Below are 18033 nucleotides of genomic sequence, written 5' to 3'. Positions count from 1 at the left end.
AGCTTCTTAACAATTTTTTTCAGAAAGAGCTTTCTGAAAAATAGTAACTTTTAGATGAAGCCATGCCAATATAGAGTTTGTTTTTGTCAAGGACACATCGTTCATTAATCTATAGCAGCAAAGTATGTGCTAACAACAAATAAAGCATCAGCTTTATTTAAAATCAGTTTAATTCTACGCTGTCTTGTTCTTGAGTCCATGCAGGGTACAAATGTTTGGAATTCCACCAGGGTTACAGAAATTATATAAGCTATTTGTGAAGGTATCAAAGGATTAATCTTTGATCCTTTTTGCATGAGTCAAGCCATTCTTCCAGTACATCCAAAAGAGCCAATCTCTTTTTAATTATACTTTAATTTCAGCTGCAAATAAAGATGGACTTCTGTTCAAACAATTCTCAAAACCTAACCACAGCTTAAAGTTCTAGTAATACTCAGCAAATTTTGTGACTTTATATTAACTGCCTATGAACCAGGAGCTGACATAAAAAGCCTGCTACCAATTGTTCTGTCCCATGAAAGAAGAAGAAGCCTTGTTGGTATAAGCTAGCTGGATTATATCAGTGCAGCCTTGGATGGAAAGAACCAGGGATATTGCTTTGGAGATGTGACTAAGATACCCACTGAGAGGCCAGATAAATAGATGAGTCAGAAAATATTGTTTTGTGTTTATTGTTTGAAAAAGGTTGGACGTGAGATTATTTTGTACTGGTATAGTAAGAAATTTGACGGCTCTTTAACTCGTATGATCTGGTCTTGTCCAGCCATAGCATAATTTGGTTTCAAGTTACAGCATACCTTAATCAGAAGGAGCGTGGTGGTAGCTTCTATCATCGGAAGTGAGCTGCAGCTCACGAAAGCTTATGTATTTTAATAAGTTTGTTTGTCTGAAAAGGTTCTACCAGACTCCTCCTAATTTTTTGCCATCATTGACCGACATGACTCTCATCTTATGAAGCATACATTAATACAATTTTGGAAAGCAATATAATAGTTAAAGATGCAAATGTGAGGTTAAATTACATTCCTAAGATATGGAATTTATCAAGCCGGGGGTTGGCAAAGAGGATAAACTTATATAAATGGAAAGAAACTTACCTTCCTGATGTTAATGAATGGATTCAAGATATGTGTATGTTATCGATTTTTGAAATCCGACACAGCTGTTGTCTTCCTTCCCTTCTTCCCTTCTGACCTACCTTAAAAAGAAAACTCCTTTGTAAAAGACTTTAGAACTCTCCAAGTCAAAGAGTACAACAGACTTCCCCCACTTGGCGCCCTGTGAATATTACTGATTGTCCTTTGCGGCTGGCATTTTTGGTAGAACATCAGGATGGAGAACTGAAATGTCATATAAGATCAACGATTTTGTTCCAGAGTAAACTGACTACATCCTGGAACTCTTCACTGTTTTGAAAAGTGAAATGATCGTAAGGAGATTCACCAACATAATCACAAGTGAGTTATGCTGGATCAAGCAAGAGGTATATACAGTATATTCTAACCTTCTCTTCTAACTATGGCCAATTAAAAGACCACAAGCAGGATGAGTACTTATAAGTATAGTGCCTCTGAGATTGGAAACAATATACTGCACTGTTGTTATTTTTCACTGGCAGCCTTATCCTCCAGTAATTGCAGAAAATTTACATATTCTGATCTAATTTTTTAGAAGGTATTTTCCTTTTGCTGGCTTTATCAAAGAAGAATGAATGATACAAAAATGTGCTCTGGAATATGAAGCAATGAAGTTGTATGCATTTGTGTTAGCAAAATTGATTGTGAAGAAAACTTTTTACTGTCTGTCAAGAGTTTCGTTTCTTGGAGATGAAATGGCTTTCTTCCAATTTCTCCCTTGGCACAGATATACTATAGTTCATGCTTGGTCCTATAGGATTTCTCCTTACCCATTTCCTTAAAAAGTGAGTATAGTTGTAACAAAGTTATTTTATATTATGTTTTAAATAATATGCTGATTATATTTCCTGATAGTTTTATAGCATTTTTATTCATCTGTTTTTATAAGCAGCCACAAAATACAGGTTTTGAATTACAGAATGTGATATGTCAGTGAGATCATTAACTATTTTCCTCTTTTTTTCCTGATGTACCTGCATATAGCTAGATGGAATTTTCACAACTTGAAGCACTATAGTTTCCAACTGCCAATATCACAACTGCCTTAAACAAGGCAGAAATGTGGGACATTTCTAAATAAAATAAAGGCCATGCTAAGCATTGTTGCCTGAGTTACATTTTGGGGATGAGTGACAATTGTTAAATGCACTTAGCTAGCATTCTGTACACATTCTGAAGGTAAGCATTCAAAACAATCAGAAATTAAGTGCATTGTTAGAAGAAGACAACCCAGTGCCCATTAATAAGTACATATAGTTCCAACAGAACAAAAGATTGTCCATTGCTTGGTCAACTGGTTTGTTTAACCTAGTGTTTTTCAAACTTGGCAACTTTAAGATGTGTGGACTGGTTTAACCTATCCACACTGGTTTAACTTGTCTTCATTAGCAAATGCAGTTTGCTTTAAGGAAAATTCAAGTGTTGTAAAGTGCATTGTTCATATTTGCATATATTTGCCTAGAATATTGTCTCATTCAGGTTCAGCTCAACTCAGTTTGGACACACATGTGTTAGGGTTTTTTTTGGAAATAATAGAAAATAGGTTGCTATTGCCTTTATCAAATTTATTTTTCAACTATTCTACAGCCGGGGATTTCCTTGTGATTTCTCATTCAAATGCTAACCAAATCATGTTCTACTTACCTTTTGGGAATCAGCCTCAATTGGCTAGGTGGGATTCAATAAATATATTCCCTAGTAAATATATTTTGGAGTGCAATTACATATTTTACCTCTTTTCAATGTTATTTACTATCAAACAAAGGATTAATTTAGTTGAAGACATACAGTATTACAGAGTGGCTGGGCTCAAACATTGTTAAGATACTGTTTGTTTTTAATGACTCTTCCTTTGCCCCATCCCCCTGAACTACACATTTATCTATTAGTCCCAAAGCATGGATCAAAACTAATAGCCACAAATTACAGATTATACCTTAATAAACGTGTGCACCCTGTGACATTTGAAGAAAGATTCTGCATTATTTCTGTAAAATATATGCCTTATATACATGCAGTTGCACATGTTTTCTTGCCCAATCATAGCACAGCAAATACCTTTCAATTTTTTCCCTACTGCAGGCAATGACACCATGTCTACTCTATGGAATCTGGCACACCACATTTTGGACCTTCCACTGTTCTTGGTCAAAAAGAATTGGGACCCATGAAGCTGGCATGTGTTGCATAATAAATTACTTGGTGAGAGAAAGCAGAACTTGGGAAGAGAGATTTTAAAAAAATATTCCCAGCTTTAAATCAATTTGTAATTTAAAACTGGTTCTTGAAATTGTGGACGCAAGTGGCAGAGAAAGAAAAGCTGCTACTGCAATGTCTTGATTTATGGCTATTGTTTTAACAATTTCTGATAGCAAAAACACAACAACATAGCATACATACACTCAGTGAATAAATGTACAGCCATTTTTGATAACAGATCTCTTAGACTCGGTGCATCAAGGGAATACATACTTTGGCACAGTGGAACAAACTGTTGTTAAAGTAAGCGAGGGACTCATTTAGAACAAAGTTCATTTGTCAAGTTGACAAGACTTGGAAGCTCTCTGCATGCAAAATGAAGGAGCATCTGGCTATCAAGAATATTTAACTCCTTGCCTAGTTAGGTTTTTTTTTTAATCTGCCATCCGGTATGAGTGAAAGTTGCAAAGAGGAAGACATTTCAGTGTAGGAAAACTAGAAGTTTTTATGTACTAGAATTTGCTGTTCCATTTTAATCACTTTCAGAAAAGATGCTTAGCTACCTTGACCAAGGAAGACTAGAAAAGAAAGGCCAAAGCAGATGTATTTATTAAGCATGGCTGTTGAGTTAACTCTATTGTTATACTCTATTGTTATATTAGGATCAGAAACAAAGACCAGAATTGCTTTTTCTCTCTCCCCCACTCCTGCCCCAATGACGTCAAGCACACATTCTGTCTCTCAAAACAAGACGTTAAAAATTGGGGTTGAAACTGTGCCTGGGCAGCATGAGAGCAGTTTTCTGTCTTCTGAACACTGAGTTATTTTCTCCATGTATCCAGGTTCCAGTGAATTCCTGTGCCTTACTTAGGATTGCCCTATTGCTGTGCATCTGCTAGTTTTCAGTCAAAGACTCTAGCTGGGAATGAAGGTCACAAATTACAGTCCCTGGCAAGAAGCCAGCTTTGTTGACATTCAGCCAACTTACGTCAATCAATCTTTATTTGCCCTTTTTGATGGACTAAAGAAGGACAGGAAGATGTCAGGGGCCTCCTCCTGTTGATAGGAAGATGACTCTGTATTAAATGAGAGCATCTCAAGGTTGGCTGTCTGGTATCATTGACTAATGAGCCATATATTCATCGTGGGGTGGGGGGACACAACAGAGGTCACAGTCTCTTCTAAGACTGCCCTTTGTGGAAACAGGGTCCTTGGGAAATGAGGAAAGCTGAATCTAAAGAGACATTTGTAGCTTCGGTAAAATCTGTTGCTGTTTTACCACTGAGCTCTAGAACTCTATCCCCCCCCCCCCCCGCATCTTAATTGTTTTTGGTATTTTGTCCAGGAAAGGGTATATTGCCTTCTTGGATAAATTATGTAGTATTACCCCTTTCAGAAAAAAAAAGGTCAGGTCTAGAATGCTGTGGGGTTTTTTGGCTGTATCAACAGAGGTCAATGCTTAATTTTGTTTGGGCCCAAGAATGTGGATTTTTTGCTCCAGTGTCATCATTCCCCCCTCCCCCCAGGCACAATAATGACGGATTTCATTTCCAGCTTACTTGGTAACCCATTAGATTTTTTACCCTTTCTGTGTTACTTCTAGAAATTTTTATTTCTAATATGAACAAAAGCTGCATTCTTATTGATCAGTGAAACTGCCTTGGGACTAAACATTTAGACACGGTACTGTATTTTCTGCCAGTGGCCAGGTTTTTTTATGCTGAACTTATTGGTCATTTTCTATCATAAAATGTTCCAGGAGTCATCCTGTTCACTGATTTTATTTTATTTTATTTTATGGAAATAAGATTATAATGAGGTGTTAGGTAAGATGGGTTACAATGGTTCAGTGACTGATTAATTTTGTGATCCATCTAATCATTGTTTTGTTTCACTCATTTTCCTGGTTCACTGAAAATATCAAGGGAATTTTTGTGGCATGCTTGCTTAGAAACAGTTACTGAGAGTCTGGCTATTTCTGCCCCTCTGCCGCAAAACCTCATCATTTCATAGCCTCACCAGTGAAAGATCCTTACTGTCTCTGACTTCACTTAATTAACTTGGCTAATCTCAACTAGTATTCGAGTGATAAATTCCAGAGTTCCCAGATTGGTTATTGTTTGTTTCATCTGGAAGAAGCAACATAATTTATACATACTTATGTAATACTTGCTTTCTTTACAAATATACAAATAGAGCATAAATCAAGTGAACAGCAAGCACACATCTGCTTTTGAATGGGATGGGATCGATTTCTTTACATAAAATTGAGAGATTGTGCACTGCAAAAGAATTTCATCTCTCTTCTAATTCTCATCTGTTTCTCCTTTATCTCACAATTTTTTTATTATTATTATTCCTTTGCATTTACCTAACATCAGTTTCTATACCTTCCAAGCTTTGATAGTTCTCCCAGTCAAAACCTCTTCAGATATAACCCATTAGATTCATAGTCAAGTAATTAGGTAATAAATTTGCCAGGTCTACCAAGAAATCTAAGTATATCTAAAGATACACTAAGATAGGAGGAAGATGTATATTAAATGCACACATCTAGACTTAAATCTATACTAAGTTAATAATGATGATATAATGTCTGACTCACTTGTGCAGTAGAAGAGCCTGACAATGTAGGTAAGCTCTGTCACTGTGATTTATAGTTTACCATGTTGTGTGAAACCAGCCACTGTGTCTGAACAATCTGAACAACTCTTCTGTCACTTTCTAATGGTCTATCTAAAGTATCATCTGGTTTTATAGTCTTTCCTAACTCACAGTTCAGCTAATATGGAACCATCAGATACCAGGATCAGAGTTAGGCTAATGACTATAACTTGTTTTCTGTCAAATTTGCTTGTCATTTCATTGGACTGTGACCAAATGATTTTTCTTACAGATTTTCTACATTAGATTGTCTAGTATCTTATCCAAATTAAACTCTGCAGGTGGTATTTCCTCTGTCACAGTATGTTAAAATCATTCTGTTCTTTCTTTGGTGCCAAGTGAAGCCTTTTTAATTTTTTCCAGACTTTCAGATTTGATATGGTTACATTGAATTTTATTAATTTGTTATTGGATTTAATTTGCTATTCGTCTGCAGTGCAGCCTTTTGAATAATCAAGTAATGGAATATGCAAGGATATCATTTTAAAGTCTACATTTGTACTGGACATCTTCTATTAATTCTGTTCTTGGTTTTTAAATGAATGAATTAGACTTATTATTTAATTAATTTATTCTTTATTCTTGGTATTTTGAGCTTTTTGTGAAATGCATAGAAGTGGTGCTGGGATGTGGTAGACAGTCCAAAGAATGGTTGGAGCCCTGGATGGAGTTTGGAATGGAGCACTAACCCATTTACCAGTTAGGAGATAACAGTGGCAGTGCACAAAGTAAGGGGCATGGCAGGGGATCTCCAAAGGCCACTGATGGCCTGATATTCTACAGAGGAATTTGGTGCTGCATCTTGAATTGAGCCAGGAGACTTTCTCCCAGGTTCCAGAGGGCTTGTTAACTCTTGGTGCTGAAGATCTGGATGTCCTTGGATTAATGGTCACCATTCTGGACGTTTCCTTGTTTGGGATGCCTGAATTGACTCCCAGTTACTCCCAGTTGGATTATTGTGCTTTACATGCAGCTGCCCTTGAGGAAGATTTTGAAGCTACAGCTGGTACAGAATGCAGAGGCCTGGGCAGTGATGGGTGTATCCCGGTATAACAGGATGACCCTGCTGCTTCAGGAGCTGCATGGTTGCCACTGAGCTGCATGGTTGCCACTTGGCTTCTAGATGCTGATTCAAGATGCTGATTGAACTTTGAGGTCCTGCATGTCTCTGGACCTGGTTATCTAAGAGATCATCTTCTCTCATATTCATCTGCCTGTCCAATCAGACTGAAGAGGGTCAAATCCTTCCAAGTCCCATTTTTGTGAGTCTACCATCTGATGGGGCAACATTAAAGCTTTTGCATGTTTTTCTGAAAGTAAGAGAAATGCAGGACTGTGGAAGCAGAGGTATCTCTGGAGGTGGGGTCAAATGACGAAAGCTGCATTGCATTATCACAATGTAATCTTCATCCCTTTTGTATGCATGCCATGATGTCACATGTATGTACCAAAAGAGGTGGAGCTTGTGTCATGATGGCACAACACTGCTTTTGTCACTTTGATGAAAACATTGGATGTTGCAGATACCTCTGTATTGCAAGGTTCTATTATGTGGGTTAGAATCGCTATATTGATAAAAGCCACAATTCAATGCGGAGTTCATCTAATTTAAATTAACTGATTTCAGTGGGCTCAAGCACAGTTGTAGTTGTAGAGCTCTAGGGTGGTTTTTAATCTCCAGTGCCACAGTTCTTGCAACAATGATGTTTCCTCTGGCCCCACGTAACAGATGCTCTGATTCCTTTGTCCTCTGTAAGACCTTCCTTTGGTAATGGGGTGGGGGTGGGCAATAATAACACTCCTTTATGATATCTCCAAAGACAGGAGATGGAACGCTGCATCCTTTCAAAATACAAATTCCTGTTGAAGGTTGGCTCAATTTTCCTGCCTAAGGCAAAAAACAAGATGTACATACATCTGCAAAAGCAGATCAGACTGGCATTTGAATAGGACTTCAACACTGAAAACAAGAAAAATAGCAGCATGAACACCAAACCGCTATGCCACACAATTAAAAAAATAAACCTGAAAACAATGGACAGGGTTTGGAAGTACAGAACAGGTCCCATGGCACGCATAAGACAGTTCTGTTTTCCTCATTTCACATCACCAGTACTTGCTTTTCAGCATCTGCAACATCCCCTCCCCCCTCTCCCTCAGTTTCCAAGAGTAGATCTGCCATCCACACCAGTAAATTGGTTCATCAATGCCTAGCAGCCAAGAAGACTGATTATGTTTCTATTTATTTATTTGTTTGTTTGTTTATTCATCAATCAAATTTCTATCACTGCCCATCTCCCCTCACAAGGAGGGACTTGTAATTATAACTGATTTCACTTTGTATATCCAGGACAGAAATTGCACTGACATCAGCAACACACAGGTGCCCTTCTAGTTGACTGAAGACACTTCCCTGGATTTTATGCATTCAGACATGCTGCGGCGTCAGCAGTTGTTGCTGCTTGACATCACGTTTCTATTAGAAAACCAGTATAGGGCAGCGCTTGGGGCAGGCATGTACCACATTACTGCTGCTGATTTTATTGTATTTTTAGAAATGTGACAACCGTTTCTCAACAAATAATAGAGGTCTGCCATCAATGCAGCGGAAACAAACTCCATCGTATTCCTTTTAGGGGAACACAAATACCCCAAGCAGAATATCCTGAAAAGTTATTCTTTGTTTAGGGCTGGGAAGCTGCCTATATATCAATTGTTCTAATATAGTGTTTCTCAACCTTGTCAGCTTGAAGATGCCTGGCTGGGGGATTCTGGGAGTTGAAGTCCACACATCTTCAAGCTGCCAAGGTTGAGAAACCCTGCTCTAATATATCAAGAAAGAAGAAGCGGATACAAAGCATGAATGGGGGTGGGGGAGAAAGAGAAGCCAGCGCGCTTTCGAAGTGAAATAGCACCGCAGGGCCGTCTAAACGAGAGCACGAACAGCAGGTCTTAAAGCGACAGAGCTGCTCCAGAGCATGGCGCGCCGCTTCTTGGGAGGCCGTGGCCCTCGGGAGCTCAGGCTGCCTTTTCCTTCGGAGTAAACACGCAAGCCAGCCCGCGAGCAGTGACGGCGCGGAAAGCTCTTCCGCCAGGACTGCGAGCCCGACCGGGGCTGCTACGCATGCGCCACTTTCTCCCAGGTTGCTTAGCGCGGCTGGCATGGCGGCTCCCAGCAGCCGCTGTCCGCACATGGGTTCTCGCTTCGCGTAGGGAAAAGCGGGCGCTTTCTCTTCCGCCGCCCCCTTTCCCTTCCAGGCGTCGAATGCGGGAAGATGCGAGCGCTAGAGCGGATGCTACTGAGGGGCTTCCCAAGCGCGGCGGAATCCCCGCGGTGGAAACAGAGCGAGGCGGCTTCGGCGGCAGGTAAGCCGGGTCCCGCACCGCTCTTCCTGCTCGCGCTGCCTGCCTGGCTGCCTGGCTGCCACGGTGGCTCTCAGCAGCCTTCGCCCGCGGTCTGCACTTAGCAGAGGGCGAGAAGGGAGGGCGGGCCTTCCTTCTTCCCATTTCCCCCTCCCGCTTCCTCATTCCCTGATACCTCTTTGGGTGTCGATGCAGCGGGGAGAGAATACACGCCTGCCGGGGAAATGTGTTTCTGTGGTTTCTTAAAAGTCAGCTAATCCATCGGGAAAGCTAACCCCCATGAAAGTTGGGAAAGCTTACTGAGGTAGGGCGGGGACAGGGAAAGATAAGCGACTGGATTGGTGACCCTGGCTAGACTTCCAGTTTGCTAATATCTCAACGTGACGTTTTCCTTCCAGTATATTGGAGGCTATCCAATGTATTCCATTCAAGGCCAAGCCGATCAGGAGCCGTACGACTTTCTCTTCTTCCTTCCTCCTCCCACAGAGAAAACAGACACTTCATGTGCCAGAGCCTCAGTGACTAATATGACTGTCACCTGTGATACGGAAGGTTTCTAAACCCAGATAACAGCCCCCCCACCACTGTTTTTGCTACACTTAAGCACATAATAATGCTTATTGCTTTTTGTCTTCAGCATTTAACATTTCTCTTCCTCTTACTGATTCCATGATAGATATCTCTTTTCCACCCAAACTGTTCTTGATTCTTCTTGACTGAGATGAGTATTAATTACAGCTCTAGTAGATCATAAATCCTCTTCTGTTGGACACCATGTACTGATGTGGTTGGAACTGTCATATTGAGTATGGCCAATTTACAGTACCCTTTACTTATCTTTTGCACTAACTCTAAAGATAATAATTGGATCTCAGGCTGTATTTCAATACTAACGTATTTTTGCTTTCATACGATAAACCTTTCCAGAATTTCTCATCCATACTTTGTTCAGAGTTCTAGTATTAGCAGACCTAGACAGTTGTTACATCTGATTATATGATTATTGATTATATTGAAGATTTCCCCCCTCTACTTCATGGGGAGAGGGAATAATATAACTTGAAAAAATAATTAAAAGAATATTTCAAAGAATATTTAAGAACAAAGGAGACGACATATAATTCATTAGACTCCTTGATATTTATGGTTGCTCTTCTTTATTCACTACTTTCCTTTGGTTTATTCAGTAAGTATGGGATAAAAATCAAATATGAATACTTTTTTGATAGAGTTAATATGAATGGACATTTTTGAGAAGTATATACAATTCTTTTACCAGTTAGGAGCTGTCCTAGTGTCAGATAAGCATGTAAAATGCAGGACATATTTAAGTCCACTCACTCTAATTACTTTCATTTTTAGAAAGTGGATCGTTGTTGCAGTTGTTGTTGGAAGGGAATTATGAGTCCATCTTTCTAAGTAAAGCAGTCCAGAATGTCGTCACCACATCTTCAGGAGAAGAAGAGGACACTGTTGAAAGCTACCTGGAAAAGCAGATACAAGCTTACCTGGATTGTTCTTCGGCAGACATTGATTCTATTGAAAGGTAAAGATAATGTTTTGGAAAGGGAATAGTACCTTGTTTGCATCTGAACAACAACAACAAAACTCATCCTAATGCCCAATTTCAAATGATCTCAGAAAGTATTGAGTGTGTCTTTCAAGTATTTGTAGTGTTCAGTGTTGTTTTTTATTGGCTTCAACTATAACGTGGGAGTAGCTCAGTCCCTCCCTACTCTTACTATAGTCATAAGAAACCCACTGCACTGCTTTAAGATTTAGCTGTAATAAATAAGATTTAGTTGTAATTAACAATTACTGCTTTGTTCCTGTCATTTTTATTTCTCAGCTTGCATTATAGAACAGCAATCCTAAAACACTTTAAAAGACATTATTCTGATGTTGAAGATGCACACATTTTCCCAAATCAAGTTCCTATCCAGGTTTAAATGCTAGGTTGATAGGGCAGAATTTTTCTGGTGGTAGTGGTGGTGGAAAAAGAGGATAGTAAAAACAACAACATAATCAGTAATATACTATTTCTGCATTGTAAACAATGGCTGGTTCAGTCTTGTATTAAAATCTTAATCTTTCTGATCCAGTGTCTGCTTATATCAGGCCATTATTTAAGTTTGTCACTAAACAACTCTTCATCCACATGCCATTACACATTTAATTCATAAGTGAAATTTACTCATGAGTAGACATAGAAATGCACTATTTAATATCTGCACTTGTTGATGAATCAGTTAAACTTGTACACACACACACCTTAGGGTCAAGACTAAGATTTTTTTATGAAATAAGAGATGTTAGGATGATGGTGCTTTAATATCCCCACAACTTTTTTATTATCATTGGTTTTTGTTAATTCATTGGAATTATTTCTCAGTTGTTCATTTTTAACCAAGCATTGTTTTCTTCTGCTTTAAGGGGTGAGATTTCCTGCCTTCTGCTGATTTGGAATAAGAGCAGTGGACTCTCCTTGCAGTTCCACTTAAATTTGGGAAGGTCAGGTCCACCTGTTGGCTGAGCTTCCCAGATGCACAATGTATACTCTGGAGGCAAGGTCTGATTTACTCTTGAGTTTAGGAGGACAAAATTATGTTGTTTACTTTGAAAAATAATACATGAAAGGTTTTACTCAAATGCATATTTACTCAGACAGACTTTCAGCTCTTCTTAGTAATTCACTAAATCTTTTACTTTGTCAACATCTTCTAAAATACTCTAAATAAGCTATAGGTTGGTTGTTAAAGAATGGTAGATGTATTCTACCATTCCTGTATTCATTTATATATCAGCACAATGGCTTCATATGTCTTACAGGCAAAGTGTGGTGTTTCTCCTTGGTGTAGGGAGCTTACAGCTGTTTGCACAGAGCAACTGGACTGGACCTCCTGTTGACTTACAACCTCAGGATTTTCTTCCATCTGAAATATTACAACAATATAATGAGGTACTTTCCCCCAGCTCCAAGTAGTTAGGTGACTGAAAAATGCTCCTTTTAGTACTATGGAGATGGCAGATTGCTGTAACTCATCTGGATTCTTCACAGTATGTGTAATAGAGTAATAGTAATTGAATAGTAATAGTATAAAGTATAGTAATTGTCATAGTAATAGTAATTATCATAATAATAGTATAGAGATAGAGAACCAGTTTGGTGTAGTGGTTAAGGCATCAGACTAGAATCCAGGAGACCGTGAGTTCTAGTCCTGCCTTAGACACAAAGCCAGCTGGCTGACCTTGGGCCAGTCACAACTTTCAGCCCTAGGAAGGAGGCAATGGCAAACCACTTCTGAAAAATCTTGTCAAGAAAACTACAGGGACTTGTCCAGGCAGTCTCCGAGAATTGGATATGACTGAACAGATTTAAAAAAAAGTATAGAGATAGCAATAGAGCAGAATATAGGAAGCACTCACATATCACTTTTATATGTTAGCTTTTACAAAATAAAACATCTCCTCAAGCCTTGTAGGGAGATATAAAGAGACCACTGGTCCAGGGCCCAGTGCTTTTGTGTCTCTCTTGAGTCTGGGTCAATCTAATTGAGTATGGTTTAAAAAACAACCTGTGACACACCCCTTTGGATGCTTTGCACAGCTTTAATAAGTAGCCCTATGCATCATACTTAATGGCAAAGAACTGTGGAAGTTCTAGTCCAAAATTTTTGAAGAGTGCCTTGTTTCCTACTGTGAACTTCACAGTCTCACTGCAGCTAGTAGGAATATGTTCAGTTTCCTGAAAATATATATATACATTTCTGAAATCTCTTTCAGTATTGGTACTGTATAGAATCCTGAAAATAAAAATGGGTTTTAATCAGAGTATGGTAGTGTAGAATTCTTATATATTAGCTAATTATTATTAGTTAGTCTTTATTATATCGGTTAAATATTAAAAGCATCATATTTGTTGATTGTGATAAATAATTACTATGTGATCTGCAGCAGGTGTTTTTAGAAGAGGAGAACAGAAATATGAATGTGTGCTAGTAGAAATTGTAGGGGTTTGGATTAATCCAAACAAAATGGTTTAGAATGGAGAGCAAACACAATGTCTGTCTGTCGCTTATTAAAGAAACCAGATCTGTTTCCAGGATCACATAGCCACTGCAATGAGGGTTCCATTGCAGCTGCATAACCATGGAAAAAGATACATCTCCTTTACTGATTTGCAGACAGATGCTGCATTTGCACTCCCACTTGCTCCAAAACATCTCTTCGAAACCAAATCCAAAGCAATGCACAGCCTCTAAACTATGGTGTTTTAACATGGATGTTGCATTGTGTCTTATAAAATATTGTGAAGCTGACTAATACGAGTTTCTTTTTTACTGTTTCCAGACCAGTGCATTGTCAACTGCTATCTTAGGCATGCTGGTTCTAGATGGTGAATCAATATATAGCTTGACGTCCCAACCTATCTTGCTGATGCTGGCTAGAGTCATCCTTGTGCATTCCAGAAATAAGCTAGAAGCTATTCAGGTAAAGAAAACATTATTAAATAATTGTTCACGTTTCCAGATTAGGAACCATTACAGAGCCAGGGAAATATCCATGTTTTTCAGGATAGGATTCCTTTAGATACTGTTTTGTTCTCTCATAGTGATAGGAAACTAATGCAAGTATGGAAATGCCCGATAATGTTTTGAATACTGGAAGGTCCTTTGAACTGGTTGATCCATTTGTCCTGCTAGCTCACTTTTGTGGATGCTCATATCTCAGATCCTGGTGAGCTCCTACCTGTGAGCTTTTCTGAGTTCTTCCTGACCTGTGACTCGGCTTGGCATTTTTGGACAGAAAATCAAATGCTCTGTCACTGAGCTCTACATCAAGTTATTTATTTATTGGGTTTATATCCCACATTTTTGTTCATGGATTGTTCAAGGCAGCTGATGTAAAAATGCAAAGATACAAGTTAAAATAAAAGATAAGACCATTAAAACCACAAATACTAAAAACATCATCATTTAATCTACACTACAGGTGCTATACATCTTTGAAGAATATGTTCTTTCAGATCTTCTCACTGTTTAACTGCCATGTGCATGAATTACAACCAGATGAAAATAAGTGGATCTGATGTTTGAAAATACATTTTCTTCTCACTTTCAGACATTGCCCTGGTGGACACTGCGATGTATTAACCTCCACCAGCAGCTGTTAGAAGAAAGGTCACCTGAACTCTTCGCTGTTGCTCAGGCCTGTATACAACAAGGTATAATCAAAATTGACATCAAATACTATTGGAGAATCATTGTTATTTTATAAAGGATTGAATTGCTACCCTGAAGGCTTTTACCTTATTTTTAAGGATTCTCTTTAATCTGAGAAAATCCTAGGAGCAAATGAGTTTCAATGCATTTTGTTTCTGACTTAAAGAATCCTTATTCAGAAGATCATCTTGCTTAAATAATGGTCACTGGCTATTTCTAGAAGTGGTGAGACTAATGAACTGTGGTCCATTCTGTCCATGGATTGTCTAGCATGTTATCTGACCTGGGACTCTGGCTTCTTCCACTTCGAGCAAGCCCAAAAAAGACATCACAACGCTTTCCCAAATGCCATAGCATAGCAGTGGAAAATCAGTAGCCCCCAGATGTTGTAGAACTACCGTGTTAATATTGAGAGGTGCTGGTAGTTCAGCAACATTAGGAGGATTCCTTTACATTCCTGATGAGCAACTTTGAAGAACTGTTTTGAATATGTTTGTGGGAATATGCCTTTTGATGCTGTGTATTTGGGTATGTATTTTTATCAGTGTATGGTGAGGGAGTCTTGTCTTTGTTCTGTTTTTATGGGGAGAACTTAGCTGTGCGCTTACAGGTTTTTTGTGAGAGGGGTGTGTGTGTGTGAGCGCGCGTGCGCCTTTGAGTCAGTATTGACTCCTGGCAAGGGCCTGGACTGGTCCCTGCAGTTTTCTTAACAAGGCTTTTTGGAAGTGGTTTGCCACTGCCTCCCTCGTAGGGCTGGGAGAGAGGGACTGGCCCAAGGTCACCCAGCTGGCTTTGTGCCTAAGGTGGGACAAGAACTCATAGTCTCTAGCCTGGTGCCTTAACCACTGCACCTCTCTCAGGTTTTTGTAGTGTGTGTCCGTTTCCTGTTTTGTTTTTAAACATTTTGGGTGGTATTGATGTTATTTTTGGCTGAGTAGAGAACTGTATGTAATTTTATGTGGCTTGGAGGGATATTTGTGCAGAAAAATTTTGGTGCAATATGCTTTGTCTCTGTGTGTGTGATGTTGTGAATTTTTATGCAGAGAGTGTATGTCTCTCAGCAACATCACTTGCTTGTTCGTGAAATTAAAAATGGTTGGTGCTTTGTGGGAGTAAATGTGCAATTTTGTAGCTGGAAATCTAATCCTTGCCATTTCCTTAAGGATGAGAAGTTTGATGGGGAAGAAAAGCAAGAGAACTCATGCTGATTTTCAGCAGACTCAGTTTTAGCTGTATTTACTTTGCAGTCCTGAATTGGGAAGAGGCTTGGGTAGGACATCAAGACAAACCAGAAATAAGCCAGAGGTCTGCCCCTGGACATAAAAGCATGTTTCAAACAAGTCAAGATTTATAAACTGAAGTGGAAAAAAAAGTAATTTCATTAAAAAATATGTGTTTTGATATTCAACTAGCCCACTGTTACACTGATGAAATCCCAGATTAGCATCCTGCGTAAGGCAGGTCTGAATCAAATTAAGCCAGTACAGAGGGCTGTGCAGTGCTCCAGTTTCACAGGGGAAAAGGTGATTTGGAGTACGCATATGTGCACATCTTGCGCCTGTCAACACCTCCTTAAGTCAAACACATTTTTTTCAGTGATCTTAGGAGAAGACGCAGGTCCATTAAGGAATGGCTGACAGGTGCAACACGCATGCTGGTGTGCACTCCCAGTCACCTTTGCTCTTTGAAACTGGATCACTGAATAAATTATCCAATACATTTTCTTAAGCTTAAAAGTGCTGCAGGGTCAATTCAAAGACCTATCTGCTGTTTCCTACAGTGGTCAACAAGAAAATAGTAACACAGAAAAAGCGATCCCATGTTGTCTTATCCTAAATCACTAAAAGCCAGCACAGGTAACAGAGTGTTCAAGATTGGATTTTGGTAATCTTGAACAATGGCTAAAAAACTCTATGTGGCCTCATTGTATGGGTGAGAAATATATTCTCCTTATGTCCTGCATGCAGGGTGAGAAATAAACTTTAGAAATTGACTTTTTAAAAAATAAGATGCTGCTGTTTCAGATAATGTGCAGTTTACCTGTTTGTTTTTTCTTCTTACAAAATGAAGAAGAAATCTTAATCTTGTTCTAAAATAAGATGTAGTAATGCTGATTAATGAAGGCAAATTAGGAAAAAAGGCAAATTAGGTTCACAAGATAATACATTCTACTTTAGACCAAGATTTCTCATATTTAAAAGAATATTATGTTATAGCATACTGTATTTGTCAGGTATGCTGAGCATCTTTTTTATAGAAATTATGTCATTGCACTATTACTAACATCTTGTGACTTTCATTTGTAAAACATATGTGAAACAATGCTTGTTTCTTAAATAGAAAATATTTAATAGCTGCCATTCAGTTCATGAGTGCAGAGCTGTAATTCTTTTATATATACATACACATCCAGCTTTTTTTGGTGTGTGTGTGTATGTGCATGTGTACTGTATCCAGCTCCCCCCTTAGATTTGAAAACAGATATAAAGCCGCATAATCATAACTATAATAAGATTTTATTACTCTTTATCTTGTCTGTGTCCTTGACCAGATGCTTATGAGAGTTTTAAACCTTTCAAAAGTGAACTGCTTTACTTCTGGGAAAACAGATTATTTGGAGATGAATACATGCCTGTAATTCATCCACTCTTTTAAATTGGTTTAAAAATAAGCTGTTTTTCGTTTTCTTAGAGATGTGAACTTTATGTCAAGTGTTTGATTCTTAGTGCCTATTTTTTAAAATACTGCTTCTGGTATAAATGTTTGCATATGGATTTTGAAGAAGAAAAGGCAGGAAAACAATGCCTTTTTTTTCAAGATGGTCATTTTTTTTGGCCAATGGAACAATGGAGAGTTTCTCAGTCATTGATTAGTGCTGACATTGGGAGTATTCCGCATGTTGAACTGATCCTCCTTTTCTCTCCTTTCCTTACAGATTTTCTCCCTTCCATTTCATCTTCATTTATGATTATGTATTACCACTACTGTATATTGGTCTCTCCTACACTCAGAATTGTTTCTTAGTGAGAATATTTGCTCTGAAGTTAATGGTACTTGTCATTTGTTGAAACCAGATTTAGAGAACCAATTTCAAACCAACTTACACGTGTCTTAGCCATTGTTTTTGATATCAACTAATAAGGAGTCTCCATCCCTGAGAGAGAAAGAAAGCTGTGTTCCCCTTAAGAAAAAATCTGTAGTACATATTGGAAGGAGACAGATGTAAATATGGCTGAGGGTTAAACCATTTACTCAAATATTTAAAGTTATACAGTAAAATGGAATATGGATTTGAATAAGATGGAATTCAGATTAGGCCTTAGCAGGTTCTGGGGTGGTTTCAGGCTTCATAGTCTCACAAAAGCTGACCATCAAAAGTTAAAACAGAAGATGGGGGTGGTGGTTCTAGGGTGTTTATGTATCATCCTTCACAATAGGTTTAGAGGTTG

The 18033-nt window shown here is 38.5% G+C and overlaps 1 protein-coding gene across 1 annotated transcript in view; it reads left to right on the top strand.

The window, feature by feature from the left end:
- The first annotated feature begins 9152 nt into the window (after positions 1–9152).
- TTC27 (tetratricopeptide repeat domain 27) overlaps positions 9153–18033 on the top strand; it is an 88048-nt gene continuing 79167 nt past the window's right edge. Inside the window, exons 1-5 of the mRNA XM_063305502.1 lie at positions 9153–9365; positions 10725–10908; positions 12192–12321; positions 13713–13853; positions 14484–14586. Coding sequence (XP_063161572.1) covers positions 9275–9365; positions 10725–10908; positions 12192–12321; positions 13713–13853; positions 14484–14586 — 649 coding nt within the window. The 5' untranslated portion in view covers positions 9153–9274. The remainder of the gene's footprint in view (positions 9366–10724; positions 10909–12191; positions 12322–13712; positions 13854–14483; positions 14587–18033) is intronic.

Source organism: Candoia aspera, chromosome 1 (assembly GCF_035149785.1).
Source record: "Candoia aspera isolate rCanAsp1 chromosome 1, rCanAsp1.hap2, whole genome shotgun sequence".
NCBI classification, from domain to species: domain Eukaryota; kingdom Metazoa; phylum Chordata; class Lepidosauria; order Squamata; family Boidae; genus Candoia; species Candoia aspera.
The sequence above is the reverse complement of the archived record's forward strand: the minus strand, read 5'-3'. Positions and strand labels throughout refer to the sequence as shown.